The sequence below is a fragment of the Pediculus humanus genome, genomic scaffold, assembly GCF_000006295.1.
Source record: "Pediculus humanus corporis 1103172108314 genomic scaffold, whole genome shotgun sequence".
In the NCBI taxonomy this organism is placed as follows: Eukaryota; Metazoa; Arthropoda; class Insecta; order Psocodea; family Pediculidae; genus Pediculus; species Pediculus humanus.
The window spans coordinates 96355-116287 of NW_002987883.1; the positions used below are offsets into that span (position 1 = coordinate 96355).

The 19933-nt window shown below is 26.0% G+C and overlaps 2 protein-coding genes across 2 annotated transcripts; both read left to right on the forward strand.

Annotated features, from left to right (window-relative positions):
* Window positions 1–4394: 4394 nt before the first annotated feature.
* On the forward strand, window positions 4395–9092 carry Phum_PHUM591960 (Guanylate cyclase 32E precursor, putative; the record flags this gene model as incomplete). The annotated part of the gene is made up of 17 exons (XM_002432513.1): window positions 4395–4536; window positions 4676–4872; window positions 5021–5203; window positions 5294–5411; window positions 5504–5762; window positions 5874–6108; window positions 6178–6327; window positions 6424–6602; window positions 6730–6838; window positions 6929–7105; window positions 7191–7488; window positions 7562–7750; window positions 7824–8001; window positions 8096–8236; window positions 8342–8465; window positions 8546–8789; window positions 8854–9092. The coding sequence occupies 17 exons, from the start codon at window positions 4395–4397 to the stop codon at window positions 9090–9092; spliced, it is 3162 nt and encodes a 1053-aa protein (XP_002432558.1).
* A 2146-nt stretch (window positions 9093–11238) lies between these two features.
* Phum_PHUM591970 (eps-15, putative) lies at window positions 11239–19701 on the forward strand (the record flags this gene model as incomplete). The annotated part of the gene is made up of 15 exons (XM_002432514.1): window positions 11239–11277; window positions 12009–12155; window positions 12254–12496; window positions 12628–12953; window positions 13031–13193; window positions 15316–15561; window positions 16524–16721; window positions 16823–17066; window positions 17159–17296; window positions 17426–17499; window positions 17592–17876; window positions 17957–18079; window positions 18447–18495; window positions 18554–18605; window positions 18732–19701. The coding sequence occupies 15 exons, from the start codon at window positions 11239–11241 to the stop codon at window positions 19699–19701; spliced, it is 3297 nt and encodes a 1098-aa protein (XP_002432559.1).
* Window positions 19702–19933: the final 232 nt, after the last annotated feature.

The window sequence follows — 19933 nt, forward strand, 5'->3', positions numbered from 1 at the left end:
CAAGGATTAGTAAAAATTGTTAACATTTACAAAAATGTTTTTACGTGCTATAAAAAAAAAAAAAAAGAAAATTTAGTAAGTTAATTATAAATAAAATTATTTAAAGTTTAAAAAAAAAAAAAAAAAAATAGAAATGGGAAAAGACATTTTATGGTTTAAAAAGAAAATTTATAAATTTTTAAGTTTAAAAACAAGTTTAAAGTTTGGACTTTAAATTGTTTTTTTTTTTTTTCGTTAATTGGTTAGATGAAAAAAACTTTTCTTTTTTTTTTTTTTTTTTTTTTGATAGTAATTTTTTCAACTTTTCGAATTAATTATTTATTTAATTAATTTTTTTTTTCGCGCGGTTTTTATAAAAAAAAAAAAAATAATAATAATAAGGTGAAATATAAAATATTAGTTTAAATTTTCAAACTTTTTTTTTTTTAAAAATGTTTTAAGTTTGTCGTTAATACGAAAGCTAAACTAAAAAATTTTGTGTTTGTTGCTTACAAAAAAAAAAAAAAAATTTGCGTTTGTTTTATAATTTTGTTAAAATTTTTGTTTTTAATTAAATTTTTATTTATTTAAACTTCATTATTGCAAATTTTTCTTATTTTTTTCTTATTTTTTTAAAAAGTTGTAATTTATCGTAATTTTGTGTATTTTCAAAAATTGAAAATTTATAGATCAATTTATTTGAGTTGGCAAACAAAAAAAAATGAAAATTTTCTTCTTCATTTAGAAAATTCTATTTCGAATCGAAAAGAAAACTGTTTAGTAAAGAAAAAAAAAATTTTTTTTCGTAACATTTAGTTTTCAAAGGGGAAAAACTCAAGTTAGAATTAGTCGAATTTAGTATTTTTTTTTTCTTTTTACAATCCATAAACGGTTTTTTTTTTTTTTGTACAAAAGTACAAAATTCAAATTCAACCGAAATTATTAACAAATAAATAATAAAACAATTTTTTTTCGTATTTATTAATTTAAATTATTAAAAAAAAAAAAAAAAATTGAAAATTTCCTGCTAATATTTATTTAAATTATCCAAACAAGGTTTTGTCCTTATTATTAATCTCCCTAAATTAAATAAACATTAATTTTGTAATAGAAAAATAATAATAATAATAATAACGAATTTTGAATTAAAATCCATTGCATTACATTTATATTGTTAAATAATTGGCCAAAGTAATACATATATTTATTTATTTATTTTATTTATTTATTTTGTATATATACGATTTCATCATATTAATTATATTTGATTTGAGTTTAATTAAAGTTTACAAAGTAGATTTTAATTATTCATGCGTTGTAATTTGGTTAATTAGTTTTTTAGTGCGAATTAAAGATTTTTAGTTTTTTAATAAAATTTAATAATTTTATTTTTTTTCATAATATTTATAAAAAAAAAAAAAATTTGCGCGTTTGCCATATTGATTTTCTATCTCTCTCTCTCTCTCTCTCTCTCTCTCTCTCTCTCTTTTTTATTCGTTTTGTCATTAAAAAAAAAGGAAAAAGTCGTTAAAACATCATTGGTAAAATTTTATACATAAAAAATTTCATTTAACAAAAAAAAAAAAATAATTAATCGAAATAATTAATCCTTTTTACTTTTTTTTTTATCGTTGATTATTTTTTATTTATTTACGTACGGCCATTTTAATTTTTAATTTTATTTATTAGAAAAAATACGTCGTTACACGTAATGAATGAATTAAATTTTATTATAAATAAAAGAATTGTTTAAAAGAAAAAAAAACACGACGTGACGTTAATAATTTTTCTAATTGTTTTTTTTTTATAAAATCATTATTATTATTATTATCATTGTTTTTCTTTTTTTTTATTAAATGTACATTCCCCCCTCCTCCCTGTTTTCCCCCTTCGTTTTCTTTTTTTTTTTTTTTACAATAAAGCTCGAAAATATTTTTTAAATGACTTTTTAATAATAAAATTTATTTTTATTAATTTTTTTTAAAAGTGTTTTGTTCGCTTGTATACATATTGTTATATTAATAATTGTTTTCGTCTGCTTCTCAGTAATAATAATAATAAATAAATTTTTTAAAAATTTTATTATAATCGTGAGATTTTTCTTGTCACTTATTTTAAAAGCTTTATTAATTATTATTAAAAAAATTATAAAAATTATTTTTTTTTAACAATGTCAAAAAATATATATATATATATATATATATATATATATATATATATTTATAATATAATAATAATAATAGTATAGAAATCATAATATAAGAGGTCTATGAACTCAATTTGAACTTTAACTTTTTTTAGGGCAATGTACTGGAATTTTATTATATATATATATATATATATATATATATATATATATATTTTTTTTTTTTTTTAAATTTAAACAAGTTACTTTTTAGGTTTTTGAATTTTCCCTAAAAAAAAATTTTTTTTTCCTGATGAGTTTGCGTGTATCGTTACAGAAGTTTTCATGTCATCGTTCAACCTGATGAAAATTTTTCAGTCTTCGGATGTTGCGTACGTGAAAATCATTTTCCAACCGTTTTCTTCATTCAATTTTTTACCGTCTTCAATACGATTAAAGTAAAATTAAAAATGGTTGCCGTTAAAAATTAGTTTAAAAAACAAAAACAAAACAATTTGTGACTTTATACGTTTTTAAACAATATTAGTATAATATTACAATAATAATAATAATTATTTTTTAGTTTATTAATAATTTTAATTATTAATAATTTAGTTTAAAAAAGCAATTAAAAAGTATTGATAAAACAAATGTGAAAAGAGCCTACGTATTTTCCAGTTAAATAATAATTTCATATCTCTACCCTTGATTAATTATCCGAGTATTATTATTATTATTATAAAAATATTTTATAGAATATGTATTACGTCATATATTTTGTAATTATAATTTAACAAAAGTTTTATCGTCAACAAGAAAGTTGTTCAAAACTAAAACATTTTTTTTTTAATTTGCCAAAAAAAGAAAGATGATGATGATGATCGCTTGTTTTTAATGACAAACAGTAAACAAAAAAATTTTTTTTTTCAAGTTCAAGAGTTTTTGGAAAAAATTTGTTACATCCAGTATTATTTATTTAATGACTATCACTTACATTTTCCATTTAAACGTCATACGTGTTATACGTATGACGTCAAAAAAAATTTTTTTAAATTATTAAAAATAAAAAAATTTAATGTCGGACGATAATTTTTTACCTATGTATTTTTATTGGCGTTTTAAAAATCAGTATCAAATTACAATTACTTTATCATTAATGTTTTATATAATATATTTAATTTTATATTCAACCATCATCATCATTGAAAAAATCATCATCATCATCATCAATTTTTTTTTTTAATATTAACTAAGGGTGTGTCTAATTAAATATATAAATATATGTACCGTTTGTTTTAAAGCCCTAATTAATTAATTAATTAATTAATCTTATATTTTTTGCGGTATTGAAAAAAAAACTTATAAATATTTACAATTTAATTTTTTACATAAATTTTCCAAACCACATTTTCTTTTTTTTTTTTTTTTACGTAAATTTTTCTTTTAGAATCATTTTATCGAACGTTAAATAATGATAAATTTTTGAAAAATGTTGTTTAATATTATTATTATTTTATAAAAATTGAATATTAATAAAATGCTTAAGACTCATATTTATTATTATTTTATAAGTGATTTTTATTTATTTTTATTAATGTTTTTAATTTTTGTAAAATATGGATTATCTAAAACCGTTGATAATAATGAAATAGGTGAGTTTATTAAATTTTATATTTATGTTAATCGAATTGTTTTTTAATTAATTAATTTTTTTTTTTTGTTAATAAAATTATTTAAGTTGTTTATTTATTTTAATGTATTAATTTTAGGCATAAGTAAAAATTCATGTTATTAATATCGCGAGTAATAATAATAATTAATTTTTCGAATCAAATTAACACACATGCACATGGCAAATAAATTTTCCAAAAAAAAAAAATAATAATCGTGACGTAATTAACAAGTTAATGACGTCACGATTATTTTTTGATTTTAACGTTAAATTTTAAATTGTGTTAAATAGTACCCTGAAAAATCAAAAATAGGCCTATACAAAAGAAGTAATTGTATTAAAACGAGGAAAACTTTTTTTATTATTTTTTTTTTTTTTTGTGGTAACTTTTTCCCTTAAGCCTTTTTTTATTGTCAAAGGATTACGAATTTTCCATTTTTAAATGATTTAAAAAAATTTTTTTTTAGCCCGAATTAAAAATTTACACAATTTTAAAAGCGTAAAAAATAAAAAGAGTAATAATTATTGAAAAAAAAAAAATTTTTTTTTTTTTTTACTTTTATTATTATTATTATTATTATTTTTGCTGATATTTTTTTTTGCTTTTTTTTTCCCCCCATGATAGGTATCGCGAAAAATGAAAGTAAAAAAAATTACGTTACTCTGGGTTTTTTAGGATCTTATGGACATAGTCAAGTTGGTTTAGGGGCTTTACCTTTAGCCATTGATGCCGTAAATAAAGATCCTAATTTATTACCAGGTAAAATCATTATTATCAATTGTTTTTTTTTTTTTTTTAAATTTATTTCATTATGCATTTTAAAATAGTGTATTTAGATAATCGGAGTTTATATATATATATAATTTAAATCAAAACTTACTAATAATGGATTATGCAGGACTCGAATTACGTTATGTTGCTGCCGATATCGGTACAAAAACTCCATCAAACGGATCAATATCTTTTGCGGCTTGTGCTATTGAAAAAATGACAGAAATGAGGGATAATGGGTCCATTGCTTTTATAGGACCAGATGATACGTGCAGTTCTGAAGCGTTAGTAGCAGCTGCTTGGAATTTACCAATGATATCTTACGTGAGTTATATACACATAGAAATGATAAAAAATAATTTTTTTTGACAGTTTATTATACTTACAATCAATAATATGAACAAAAAAAAAAAAACAGCAACAACGCTTTTATCCAATAATGTAATTATAGTAATAATTTTTATTGAAACAGAAATGTGCAGATACTAAAGTTTCAGACAAAAGAATTTTTTCAACATTTGCAAGAACTTTACCTCCATCATCTAAAGTTTCTAAATCGGTTGTGTCACTTTTGAAAGCTTTTAATTGGCATCGTTTTACAATGGTTGTTTGTCAGAGTCATGCTTGGGTGGAAGAAGTCAGAGATGCTATTGAAGTATTTGTTCTCTTACATTATTAAAAAATTATACTCATTTCCCTTTTTTTATATTCTAAAACATTTGAAAAAATTCGTTTGTTTTTTCAGAGTCTTGCTGAATCGTACGGTATGATAATAGCCGATATGAAACTATATTCCGATTACATTCCTAGAAATATAAAAATAATGGATAGTATAGTTTTTGAAACGTATCGAAGCACGAGAGGTTCATTTTATTTAATTTTTTTTTTTTTTTTTACCGTTATAAAAATATAAATTTTCATTTTATATTAGTTTTATATTTTTATTGATTTTCAGTTTACGTTTTCATAGGAGAACACATTGCTTTGGTTGATTTCGTCAAGTGCTTACAAATGCGTCATTTATTAGATAAAGGAGAATATGTAATAATTTCTGTAGACGATGAAATATATGATCCAGATCGTAAATTTAACGTTGTTGCAAGGCCCTACATAGATCCATATTTGAAATATAAATCCGGTGATGTCGAGTATATAATGGGTTTTAAAAGCGTTTTGAAATTAACTCCATCTCACCCTAAAAATCCTGATTACCAGTAAGCATTTTTTAAAATTACTTCTCAACTTATATTTGGTCAGATGCAATTCAATTGACAAATAAAAATATTTGAACCTGATGTAATTTAAAAAATTATTATTTTTCATAGAATTATTTGTGAAAATATAAAACGGTATTCTGCTAAAACGTTTAGTGTTCCTTACCATAATACAATTTTCGACAGCATATCCGTTCCTATTCATGCCATGTATTTGTACGATGCCGTCATGATTTATGCGAAAGCATTAACAGAAGTCATAAATATGGGTCAGGATCCGAGGAACGGTAGGGAAGTTTTAAAAAAAATATGGAATCGAACGTATCATTCCGTGCAGGGCTACGACGTAGGTAAAATTAACAGAATAAAAAATTTTAATTTTATCTCATTCATTGTTGATTAAATTTTTAATCAGGTATTTATTGATGGTAATGGGGATGCGGAAGGAAATTATAGTGTTATTGCTCTGATGGAAGATAATACGCTGAATAATACGATTCAATTATCCATGCAACCTGTTGGATTTTTTCAATATAATAGTTCATCATCGATTCCACATTTACCTGTAAAAAAAAAAAATGAAATACATTTAAATACAAAAAAAAAAAATTTATAAATTAATAATAATTTAAATTATATTTTTGATTTTTTTTTTAATTAGAATTTTAAATATTACAATGAAAATCGTCCGATTATGTGGGCGGGAGGAAATCCACCAAGAGCCGAACCAATTTGTGGATTCAGAGGTGAAAAATGCATAAATAAAACCGATTGGCGTATTGTTATCACCGTCATCGTTGTTGCATTCTTTACGTTAATTGGTTTTATATTAGCTTTTAAGTAACTAAAACAATTAATTTTGTTATTTTTATTGCTCCCCTCCCCCCCCCCCCCACACACACACACACACATTAGTATTTTTATTAAGTATCAATTTTCTTTTTTTTTAATTTATTACTTTTTCAAGGCATTATCGTTACGAACAAAAATTGGCATGTTTGCTTTGGAAAATCGATGGAAAAGACATTACGCTAATACCGTTAGGAGTAAATGAATCCGACACGGAAAAAGCTCTCGTAATATATCACATTTTACTTCGAATTCATTTAAATTTTTAAACAAATTGATTTTTAATTATATATATATATATTTTTTTTTAAATTAAGTTTAATACAAAGAATGAAAAAATTAATTCTTCGATCGCTCCAGACGCTGCTGCCGAATTAGCTCCAAAAAGAGCTTTTACAACTATTGCTTTGTACAAAGGCAACATTGTTGCTGTTAAACCTATTTATAAAAAAAACATTGATCTTACGAGAAACATAAGAAAAGAATTAAAACAGGTAGTTATTAAATTACATAATTTCTAAAAAAAAAAAAAAAAAAGATTAAAAAAACAATTAAATTTTTAATTATTTTTTAAATTAGATTCGAGAAGTAAGTCATGAAAATATAATTCAATTTATCGGAGCTTGTGTTGATCATAATAATGTCTGTATTATAACACCCTACTGCGCAAAAGGGTCTTTGGAAGATGTTTTAGCAAATAAGGATTTACATTTGGATAATATGTTTGTGTCTTCTTTGGTATCCGACCTACTAAAAGGTTTAATATACCTTCACGATTCCGACATTATTTCTCACGGAAGGTTAAAATCCAGCAATTGTTTAATTGATAGCCGATGGGTTTTACTTCTGTCGGATTTCGGTTTGCACGAATTCAAAGGTATTTTTAAGTTTTTTTTTCCTACTTGAATAATTATTATATTAATTTTTAATAATTGATTACGTTGATTTAGCCGGTCAAGAAGAAAGAAAAAAAGATAAAGAGGAAAAAAATTTACTTTGGACTGCTCCAGAATTATTAAGAAATCCTAATTGCTTTCCAAGAGGTACTCAAAAAGGGGACGTGTATTCATTTGGAATTCTTTTGTACGAAATAATCGGTAAACACGGTCCTTGGGGTAATATACCTCTTACCCCTTCAGGTACGACTAAAAATTTTTTTTAGAAATGTCTAATTTTTTTACATTAATCTCAACATTATTAAATTTTTTACAGAAATTATTACAAAAGTTAAAAGTTATCAAAATGGTAAACCTTTTCGACCGCAAACACAAAATATCGATGCTGAGAAATATGTGTTAAAATGCATGGAAAGTTGTTGGGATGAAGATCCAGAACAACGTCCCGATATTAGATATGTAAGAGTAAAATTAAAGGAAATGCAGGCTGGATTGTAAATATTACCGTATAATTTTAAAGAATTATTAATGTTTTTTCGTGTTTTTCTTTTTAATTTTAAATAATTATGTATGTTTATATGAAAATAGGAAGCCTAACATATTTGATAACATGCTTGCGATAATGGAAAAATATGCTAGTAATTTAGAAGCTCTTGTTTCGGAAAGAACTGATCAATTGACTGAAGAGAAAAAAAAAACTGATGCCCTCCTTCATAGAATGTTGCCCAAGTAAGTGCAAACAATAAAAAGCTTTTAGACTTACCCAGAATCTTTAGAGAATCTTCCTTAATCTTGAATAAAAATTAATTGTTTTAATAAATTATATTCTTGTAGATCAGTGGCCGAGTCTCTTAAAAGGGGGGAACCAGTCGAAGCAGAAAGTTTTGATTGCGTGACTATTTACTTCAGTGATATTGTAGGTTTCACGGAACTTTCAGCTTTAAGTACGCCCCTGCAGGTACATTTTCAATTTGAATTTAAAAAAAATTTTTTTTTTTATCATTTTAACGGAAAAATTAATAACTTACGAAAATTCAGGTTGTAGATCTCCTCAATGATTTGTATACTTGTTGTGATTCCATCATCTCTCATTACGATGTATACAAAGTTGAAACAATTGGAGATGCATATATGGTGGTATCAGGCCTTCCGATAAGAAATGGAGATCGTCACGCTGGAGAAATTGCATCGATGGCTTTACACATGCTGAGAAAAATAAATTGTTTTGAAATTAAACATCGCCGTGGAGAACCTATAAAACTTCGAATAGGAATACATTCGGGTACTACAAATTTTTACAGTTAATAGCAAAACTTACATGATTAAAAAAATTTTTTACACCTTAGGACACTGTGTGGCTGGAGTTGTAGGTTTAAAAATGCCAAGGTATTGTTTGTTTGGAGATACAGTGAATACAGCATCTCGAATGGAGTCTTCTGGAGAAGCTTTTAAAATTCATATATCAGAAGCAACAAAATTTCTTTTGGAAAGATTGGGAGGCTACCTTTTTGAAGAAAGAGGCTTGACAACTATTAAAGTAATAAGTTTTGTAATAAGAATTTTTAAAAAAAATGTTTTAAAATAATTTTTAATATAAAATTTAGGGAAAAGGACAAATGAGAACTTACTGGTTGACTGGAGAAGATTCAGCTAAAAGGCTGGCTAGAATAAAAAAAGATGTTATAAACATGTTTAAAGATGATTTAGGAACTGACAGTAAGTCAAACTGAAAATTATTAAACATATTTTGTTCATGAAAAAAAAAAAAAAAAATATTTAAAAACAAAAATATTAATTAAAGGACTTACCGAAACTCCAGACCTTCTTCGTCGTCCAGCTGGAGAATCTGGAAAGAAACAAAATTTAAATAAAATTACTCAACCAGAAAATTATTGTGGGTTAAACAAAAATATTTTACGGTCTAGTTCATCTCAGTTACCTCAGGTAAAAAAAAAAAAATTAAATGTTATGCTTCAAACGTACAAAATTATTATTATTTTTTTTTTTTTTGGTAACTAATAAAACAAATTTTTTTTTAAAGGAAAAATTGAGTGAAAAAGTGACCATGAGTTGCGCCGACATTTTTAATTTTCCTAAATTAACATCCGGTGAAAAAAAAAGAGACAATAGATCAGCTCCCGTAATTACTTTTATGGAAAGTAGTCATTTTTTATAATTATTTTATAATTTAAATACATCTGAATAAATTATTAAAATGTTTATTTTTTAAAATTTATTAATTATTTTTCAATCTCCTTAAAATCATATCAAATAAGTTAATAAATTTTTAGTTGAATAAAATTTTCATTTGTTTAAAAGGTTAGTATATATTAATTAATTATAAAGTTTAAAATATATTTACCTAGTTAAGTCACCGTTTTTCAAAAATATATATACTTTTTATTTATTTAGAAACTAATTGAAAATCACTTTGTATATTTTTTTTTTTAATAGGGTCGTTATTTACTTTTTATGGGTAAATTGGCGCGTTAATTTTTTTTTTTTTTTTATAACCCGGGAAAATCATGCGCCAAATGATTGTGCTGCTTTGTAGACATTTCTTAGAACTAATTTTGTGACGTATTGATTTAATCGATGATAGGTCTAAAACTGTTCCTAACGGCCAATAGAAAAATTTTCAGTATTGTTCAAAAAAATGGCGTCACTACCGTCACCAACGCAGGTATGTTCTTAAATGTTTCAATAATTTAAAAAGCTACTCATGAAAAATTCTAATTTTTGCTCTCGTAGATTACGGTAATAATTTTTATTAATGCAAATTAAAACATTTCATTTCAAAATCATTCTTTTTTTAAGTATTTTCAAAGGTCATCGTTTAACACTATTCGTTTTCCAGTGGGCGGTGTTATGGTAAAAATGATTAACTTAAATCAATAAAACAATGTTTTAATATTTTTGAATACTTTTTACTGGCCCTACAAACTTTATGATGTTAGAAATTAATAAGCACAATTTTAAATTTATTATTTTTTTTGATTTGAGAAATCTTTTGATAATATTAATGAAATTGTAACCATTAATCCTTACAAATTTGACTTGAAGTAATGATGTTTGAAGTTATATTTTTAATAAATTGTATTAAATGTTAATATTAATAATAAGATAAAATCATTTACTAAATAACTTTTAACTCATTAAATTTATACTGATTTTACACAACAGAATATTTTTTTTTTATTTCTATAAAGTAATATCAGGTGATCACTTGTTAAACAACATCCTTATAAATTTACATGTATTAGATGAATTATATATGTTACTTGGATTTTAAAAATATTATTATTATTATAAGTGGTTTATTAGGTTACACAAGGTTAATAAACACATCTAATTTTATTAATAAAAATAATTGATGTTTAAATTTGTCAATATTTTTGTTTTTCGAATATTTCATATTTTTTATAATGTTAATTTTCTATTAGTAAAGTTATAGTGCAAAAATAATTAATTATAAAATGAATTTTTATTAGGTGGCTGGAAGCCATTATCCAATATATGAAGCCTATTATCAACAAATAGATCCAAATAATCAAGGAATAATTGGAGCATTTGAAGCAGCTCATTTTTTAAAGAAATCTAAGCTTTCCGATATTGTTTTGGGAAAAATATGGGACTTATCAGATCCAAATCAAAAAGGATCTTTGAACAAACAGGGATTTTTTGTAGCATTGAAATTATGTGCTCTTGCTCAAGCTGGAAGAGGAATTACAATGGACAATATTATGGCAGATGTTCCATTTCCGAAAATGGTAAGTTTGATTTCGAAACAAATAGCGGTTAATTTTAAAATATTATTAATAATATTTTAAAATTAATATTCTATAAAAAAATCTTTATTAGATTAGTGAAACTAAAAGTTATTGAATTATGTGGGCTGCTTAAATTTTTCAACTTCCTTTTATAAAAGAAAAAGATTATCTCATTCAATATTTGTATAATAATACTTATCTCATGCAGTCAACTGTAATTTAGTAGGTTTCAAATTTTTTTAAATTTAATCTAAAATAAAATGAAATATTTATTGCAAGTCCTGAAAGTTACCATTAATATTTACATTTATGACATGATATTTTCAAAACTGGAAATTCTAATATTTTCTTAATAAAAAATATTGATTACCGATATTGATTTTTAAATTTTCTAAGAAAAACTGATTTAAAGTAAAAAAAATTACTACTAAAATTTAAATATTGTAATTTTAAAAATCCATTACTAGAAAATATTACTCTATCATTGTCACAATAGGATTTCAATAAATTTTCATAATTTATTAATTTTACCTTCATTTTTCTGATTCCTTAATGTGATTTCAATCAAACATGAAGGGCAACTTAATTAAAGAACTTGTCTATAAAATAAATATTCTTGCAAATAATTTCGATCTACCAAAATTTTTTAATTAAATATTTTTTTTTTTTTTTATAATGCAATAATTATTTTAAAATTACTTATTTGTTATTATTTCAAATTATTTTTATAGGGTGACATGCCGAAAATCACGCCGAACAAAATAATAAATACATCTCAACCTAAAATAGACTGGTCGATTAAACCAGCAGAAAAAATAAAATATGATCAGTTATTTGATTCTTTGCAACCAGTTGATGGAGTAATTCCTGGGAAACAGGTTTAAAAAAATTAAAAATTTCAATTGAAAAGGAAAAATTTTTTAACCGAAAAAAAAAAAAAAAAAAAAAAAAAATGTTTTCGTTACAATTTTTTTAGGTTCGCAGCGTTTTAATGGATTCAAAATTACCTGTTGAGATATTAGGAAAAATTTGGGATTTAGCGGATTTAGATAAAGACGGTAGTTTAAGTCGACACGAATTTATGATCGCAATGCATTTGGTTTATAAAGCTTTAGAACAACACACGATTCCTAATGTGTTGCCACCAGAATTAATGTCTCTTAACAAAAGAAAAGATTCTTTAGTATCTCAATCAAATCTTATTATGCCATCTGTAAAGGTAATTGATTGACGACGAATTCATTTAATATTTATTTATTTTTTTTGATGAATGCGTTAAAAAAAATTGTAAAAAAAAATAACTTTTTAATAATTTTATTTAATATTTTTTAATCTAATTTTTTTTTCCAGCCTCCTGTACCACCACAGCCTTCGATACCTCCTTTGCCTAATATTCCTCCTCAACCTAGTAGACCCCCTTTACCACCCCAGCCTACTCTTGTACCGCACATACAATCACCATCATTAATTTTAAATCAAAACACATTAGGAATGCCACAGTCACAGACAACATCTTTAATGGGTTTAAATTGGGTTGTTTCGGCTGAAGATAAGGCCAAAGCCGATGCTTTGTTTCAACTGACTGATTCCGACAAAGACGGTTTTGTTTCTGGATCTGAAATAAAAGATGTCTTCCTTCAGTCTGGTGTTCCTCAACCAGTATTAGCTCATATTTGGTAAATTATATGATTTTCAAATAAATTAAACCAATAATAATAATTTTACAATTAAATTATAATTTAACGATTTGTAGGAGTTTATGTGATAGAAATCAAAGCGGAAAATTAAACAACGAACAGTTTGCGTTAGCGATGTGGTTAATAAGTCAGAAAGTAAAAGGCATTGAACCTCCTGAAAGTCTTACTCCAGAAATGGTGCCGCCGAGCATGAGAGGAAATGTAGACGGTCTCGTAGAGGTTAGTTTTTAATTTTTTTCTTTTGCATTTCTCTAGTCACAACTTTCATGCCGATCAAAAGAAAAGTGACGATAATAGCTAAAATTCCAACCAAAGTAATATGATGATCGAAACCAATTTTAAGTTTTTTTTCAATGTTCAATCGAACTGTACCCACTAACTTATCTTTTTGCCAGCAACTAGAATCACGAAAATCGATTAATTTTAAATATATATCGTTTAAATTGACAGCATTAATGAGGATACCTGCCTGTAAACGTGATTGTCTTTAAGACGAAGTTTTTTTATGTGAATTCTATTAACCAAATCAACCGTAATTCTTTCATTAGATTCGTTTGCAATGACGTCGGGTAAAATTATTTTTTTATTGATTTTCCAAATAACGGGAATATCTTCGTGTACCGTGCTGAAATTCGTATCGTTAGAGTAGTTTTATATCAAAATTAACTTATTAAATATTAATATCCGGTTGAAAATCAAAACCTCGGGCACTGAATGATGACATCCGAACCGAAATCAACGGATAAAAATCTTCTATCTATATCCGGTGGCGGCGGAGGAATTTTTTGAAAAGCCGAATAAATTCCCGCGGAATTGTTAGCGTATTCCACAACTTGACCGGATTGATCTATCACTTCGAAAATTTCTTCTTGTGGGCACGGTACCTATTTAGTACGTATTTATACTTGTTCATTAATTTACGGCTAAATAAGTAAATTTATTATAGAGAAAAAAAGAAGTAAAATATTGAAAATTACCATGCAATATTTTACATTGGCTTTTATCGATGGCCTTTGTTGAATTTCATTTACTTCTATTTTAGTTACATACGAAGAAAAGCAAGGAACTCCATTTGTAAACCTGTTAATTATTTCCGATAATTGTTTGATATTTGCGTAAATTAAAGTACGATTTTCATTTGCTTTCTTGTCCGATTGCCCAAATTTAAATTCATTTAAAAATTTCAAGTCAGAATTTGAATTTGTAACGGTTCTTTTTGTTAATTTTTTTTTATGCTGATATTCTACAAGAGCAAGTTTTTAGAATTTAACTACAAAATTTTTTTAAGTCAACTTATTATTATTATTTAATTATAGATTTTATATTTTCACTCACCTGATAAGAAATTTTCTTTTACCCATGTGACATAACATGTTCCGTACCTGTATTGTTTTCCCACTTTACCGCAATAACTGCATTCCGTCCAAGGTGTCCAAAAGTAATCGATGTAGAAAGTGAAATTTTGAAAATTTATTAATTCGGTTTTATCCATTGGTGATATTTCAACCTGGAAAAAAAAAAAAAAAAAAATGTACTTTAATTTATTTAAAATTTACAAGTTGGTGAAAATTTATTTCGTCAAGTGATGTTAAAATTTTACCTTTTGTATTGTATCGTTTTTAGATATTTCCAGTATGTATATCGACACAGGATTTTTACCGTAAAAACACGTGTACAGTCCCGAAAATCCTTCGATCACATTAAAAATTTTCAATGTTTTATTATTCGTATATTCCATTTGCGGCATTAAATCCAAAGGCTCCAATTCTGTCGCATTCGATTCCTTCGTCAAAGGTTTATAGTGCCACTCAACGAAATCGTAGTTTTCAAACGGTTTTGCACATAAATTACAATTTAATCTGTAAAAAACTTGTGTAGAAATGAATTGAAATTTCGATGACTGAGGGACCCACACCAGTTCATTCAAGACACTCACATTATATTTTGCCCCTCTAAAAGACGATATATATTATAATAAACAATTTCTTTTCCCTGATCCTCTAAGCACTGATAATACGAAATCCATTTTTGTTGGATTTTTTTAACAAGTTCTTCGTTAGAACCTGGATAAGCTAAATCCTCATCCGACTCTATATATTCAGCGGTAAATTTCGTTCTATTACCCTTCAGTTTGACAAATTTTTCTCCAAAATTTTTATACGCGCTACTACTACTAATGATTAATAAAATAAATTCCAGTAGGATTAATAGTTTCGCGCAGGGAATATTTTTCATTATAATTTCTCTCTCTCTCTCTCTCTCTAAAACGAAATCTGTTTTAAAAAGTTTTGTAAATTATTATTTTATTTATATTTATATATATACAATTAATTAATTACAGGAAGTAGTAAGTGCTCCAACGTATTCAAATCCAGAATTAGAATTAATTGCTACGGATATTGATAAATTAGTAAAAGAAAAAAATATATTGGAAGCTGACATAGCTCAAAAAGAGGCTGATATAAAGATAAAGAATAGCGAAGTTAAAAATTTGCAAAGCGAAGTCGACACATTAGCGGCAACATTAAAACAACTTGAAAATCAAAAGGGAGAAGCCCAAAAGAGGTTGAACGATTTGAAAAATCAGGTGAGAACGAAAAAGAAAAAAAAAAAAAAAAATACCGTAAATATTAGTTTAGTTTAGTTTTTTTTTATTCAAGTTATTGTCGTATTAAATTTATTATTATTTATTTTAAATGCAAAAAGTCGAAAAAAAAAAAAATACTGTTTGATTTGACTAGATGGGGTAGCCTTAGGGATTTTTTTTTATAGTTTTCAAGTAAATAGTGAGAGTCTTGAATTTCCTTTTTTTTTTTTTTAAATTTAATTTTTAAATTTTTTTTACTTTATAATTTCCAAAATGAAGAAAAAAAAAACTTATTAAATTACAAGACTACTAATACTTGTTTAACATTTTGATAAAATGAATTTTTTTTTAATATCTAATTTTACTAAAAATGAATACGAAATAATTTTCTACGCTATGGTGGTTAAGTTCACAGAATTGTCTGTGATAGAATGATGCGATCTAATGCTTTGTTTCTGATTATGCATTAATTCATTTAAAAAAACCATTTTGTTTAATATAAAAAAAAAAAATTGGTGAATTAGATAACATACATGACGAAAAAATGTATTTGTGCCTGAATTGCTACGTTTTATTTATTTATTTTTTATTATTTCTTTTTGTTTTCATTAACTGCTCCAGTTTTTTTATTTATTATTTATTATTTTTTTATTTTGCATGTATTTATGTGTTGCACTCCTTATCCTGATTTTAGAAATCATCTGTCGAACTAGAACTGAGTGATCTCACAAAAGAGGTGGAAGCGGAGATTTCAGTGGTAAGATTGGCATTTTGATGTTTTTTAAGGTTTTTATTATTATTATTATTATTATTATTAATAATAAAAATAACGGCATGTGTTTATTGACAACAGTAATATTTTAAATACGCAAAGTCTTAATAACTTATTAAACATTTAATCGATTTACTTAAATAGGTTAAAAAAAAAAAAAAAAAAAAAAATGTAAATATTTTGGTTACAGGTTGAAAAACTCAAGAGTCAAGCTGCCGAACAGGAAGAATCCCTTAAAAGTCAAGAAACGGAATTGAATAGTAAAAAGCAAGAGCTTGAAAATTTGAAACAGGAAGAAACAAGGTTAGAAAAGCTTCAAGAAGAAAATAAAAAATTGCTTGAAAATCTTAGTCAAAATCTACAAGAGTCTCAACTTCAAATTAGCCAAGTAATTGTTTATTTTTTTTTTTTCTAGAAGGTTTTAGTTTTTTTTTTTTTTTTTTTTTTTTTTTTTTAAAAAAAAATGATTATATCTGTGTTTTTAAACAGGTCAAAGCTAAAATTACCCAATTAGAAGAAATGCAAAGGCAAATGAATGATGCCATCACTGTTTTCGAATCTGCAATAACATCCGGCGATGCTACAATGGTACCGGATTCTTCTCTGAGTATTGGCCCCGATTTTCGAGATCCGGAAATAACAAAATTAACCGTAGTAGAAGATGAGACCAAAGACAATACTTTTAGTAATATTAATGGAACCAATGAATTCGATAATAAAACATTCCCTGATGGTATGTTTTGCACTCTATATAATGTTTGCAACGAGGTAAACCTAAAAAAAAGAAGAAAAAAAAGAAAATGTTTATTATTTAAAAATTTTCAGATGCCTTTTCGAATCATAACGTTGAAAATGCCTTTGGCAATGAAGATCCTTTTACTTCAGCTTTCACAGATTCTAAAAAATCAATCGACGACGGATTCGGAGATCCTTTTAGTGCATTAGGAACAACCAACAGCAGCGGTTAGTATTTAGTTGTTTATACTTAAATATTTTTCGCATTTCATTTGTCTGAAAAAAAAAAAGAAAGAATAAAAATAACGCACAGTATTATTAAATGTTTACAACATATTTTTTTTTTAATTTTATTAGCTGTGACCAGTAGTGATCCATTCGATCCTTTTGGAGATGGAAATCGAAGGTCTGATGCCAAAACTCCAATAGATGTAAGTTTTTTTTTTGTATCAAATACGTATTCTGAGTGTCATACCTAAAAAAAAAATTTTTGATTATTACTTTTTTTTTTTTTCTGTTATAGATGTCTGACAAAGATCCATTTGGCTGTGATCCTTTTGCTAATCTTCATGCTCCCGAAAGACCTACCAATCCGCCTACTAGACCCGAAAGTCCGAGTCCTGCACTGCCACCAAAGAAGTCAAAACAGCCTCCTCCGAGGCCGGCGCCTCCCAGACCTGTGCAACCCACGATGAGGGCGGCTCCCGTTCCGCCTACTCCCAGCCCCGATACCACCACCGTTAGCAGTTCTCAAGATCCTTTTGGAAACTCGGGGGGTTTTGCTAATTTTGCTAATTTTGATAGCAAGGTAAGGCCTCATTTATAAAATTCAAAAAAAAACCCCGTAGTTCGACTGCTTATATTTATATTTTTTGTTTTACTCGTTAGTGTTGTTACCGAAGTACCTGTAACCTCGATTCCAATCCTTCTATCTTCGTAACTAGCCAACCCAATCTCACAAGAACATTTCCCGTATCTCTCCCTCCACCCTCGTCCAAATTCAAACCCCAGGTGAAAAGATAAAAAGAATATTTTTTTTTTTTAAATTTTGTTTGTAAATATTAAATTTAGAAAAGAATCAAACCTTTTAGTTATTTATTTATATAAATTATTATTGTTATTATTATTATTATTATTATTTTTGTTTTTTTTTTTTTTTTTTTAGTGATGAAATCATTTATTGATTGGATCACGTTGTTTTGCATCTGCGCTTGGCATGTTTATCAATTTATTTTCATTTATTTATTTATTTATTTATTTATTATTATTTTTTTTTAGTAATCGAGCTTTTGTTCTAGAATCTACATTTCAGGTATTTTGCATGCGTTCTCTTCGATGTGGTTATCCGGTAGGATCAGAAATTTTTTTTTTTTTTTAGGCGCGAACCGTGTCTATGTTTTATACGATAGATTTTGAAAAATTAACAAGTTAATCATCATTATTATTATTATTATTATTATTTTTTTTTTTTCAAATTTTAAAAAGACAACAAGACGATAATGATGATTAGACGAATTCATCAAAATCTATCCATCAGGTTTTTTATGCACTATTTTTTTTTCTTAGGTGCTTTAAATGTTTAAAAAAAAAAAAAAAACAATTTTCTTCGAGAATGACGTCGGACGGTCTTTAACATTGTTTCGTTGATTATTAAACTTTACAGTAATTTAAAGAATTCTACATTCCTTCAGTTGAAAACGGAACCTAAACCTGGAACAAGAAGGGGCCTTAGACCGGATTCAAAGGATTCTCCTCCAATTTTGAATAATCAAACCGAGTCAACGTCTCCGATTCAAAGTTTACCCGTTCAAAATCGATATGCATCGTTTGAATTCACGGAAGATCCATTCAAAAACTACAGGTACGACGATTTGGCCAACATCGATCCATTTGATGAAGGTACCACCACCACCACCACGACCACGGATGATGATAAAAAGAAAAACATATCAGATAAAAATTTTTTTAATTTTTATGACGATTCAACAAGTTACGAAATCCCGATCGGAAGTGAGAGGGAAACATTTGAATCTAGATTTCCTAAAGTTGACGTTTTCGATTCGGAATTTTCATTCGGAAGTGGGAGAATAAAATCAAACGATGTGCCGCCGCCGCCGCCATCTTCTTCTTCTTTTAACAATAATAATAATAATAATAATAGTAATAATACAATATCGGACAAAGTGAACGGAAACGTAATTAATTTGTTTTCGAATCATTCCAAACCGCCGGTGTTTAGTGATAAAAATTCAAACATCATGACGGGTGTTGGTGATGATGATGATGATGATGGGTTTTTTTTTAAAAAGGACGACGATAAAAAAATGAATAAAAATTTAAAATCAAACGAATTGTTGTTGATTCGGGGAAGGGAAAAGGAAAACAAATTTGACGTTGAGAAAACTTTGCCGAAAGAAGAATTTCAAATGGCTTGGGCGGCAAAAGAAAGTTTAAGATTGGAAGAGGAAAGATTAAAACAAGAAGCTCAAGAAAAAGCCGATTACGAATATGCTTTAGCGCTAAGTAAAAAAGATAGCAACGCAAAAGATAAAAGGACAATCAAAAATTTATTAAAATTGGGGAGAAGCAACAACAGCAACAACAACAACAACAACAACACTCCAGCTGCTTGATGCCCATACTTTCAAAGCAAACAAAAAAATAAAAACAATTTTAAAAAGAGAAAAAAAAAAAAAGAATCATAGAGTAAAAAAAAATATGTGTAATTATATTCTCTATGACAAAAATTAATTGTATTTGTTAAAATGAATTTTTTTTTTTTGAATTTTTCCGATTTGTACATTAGTAGAAAGGCCGATTCTTAAAAAAAAAAAAAAAAAAAAAAATTTATATATATATAAATAT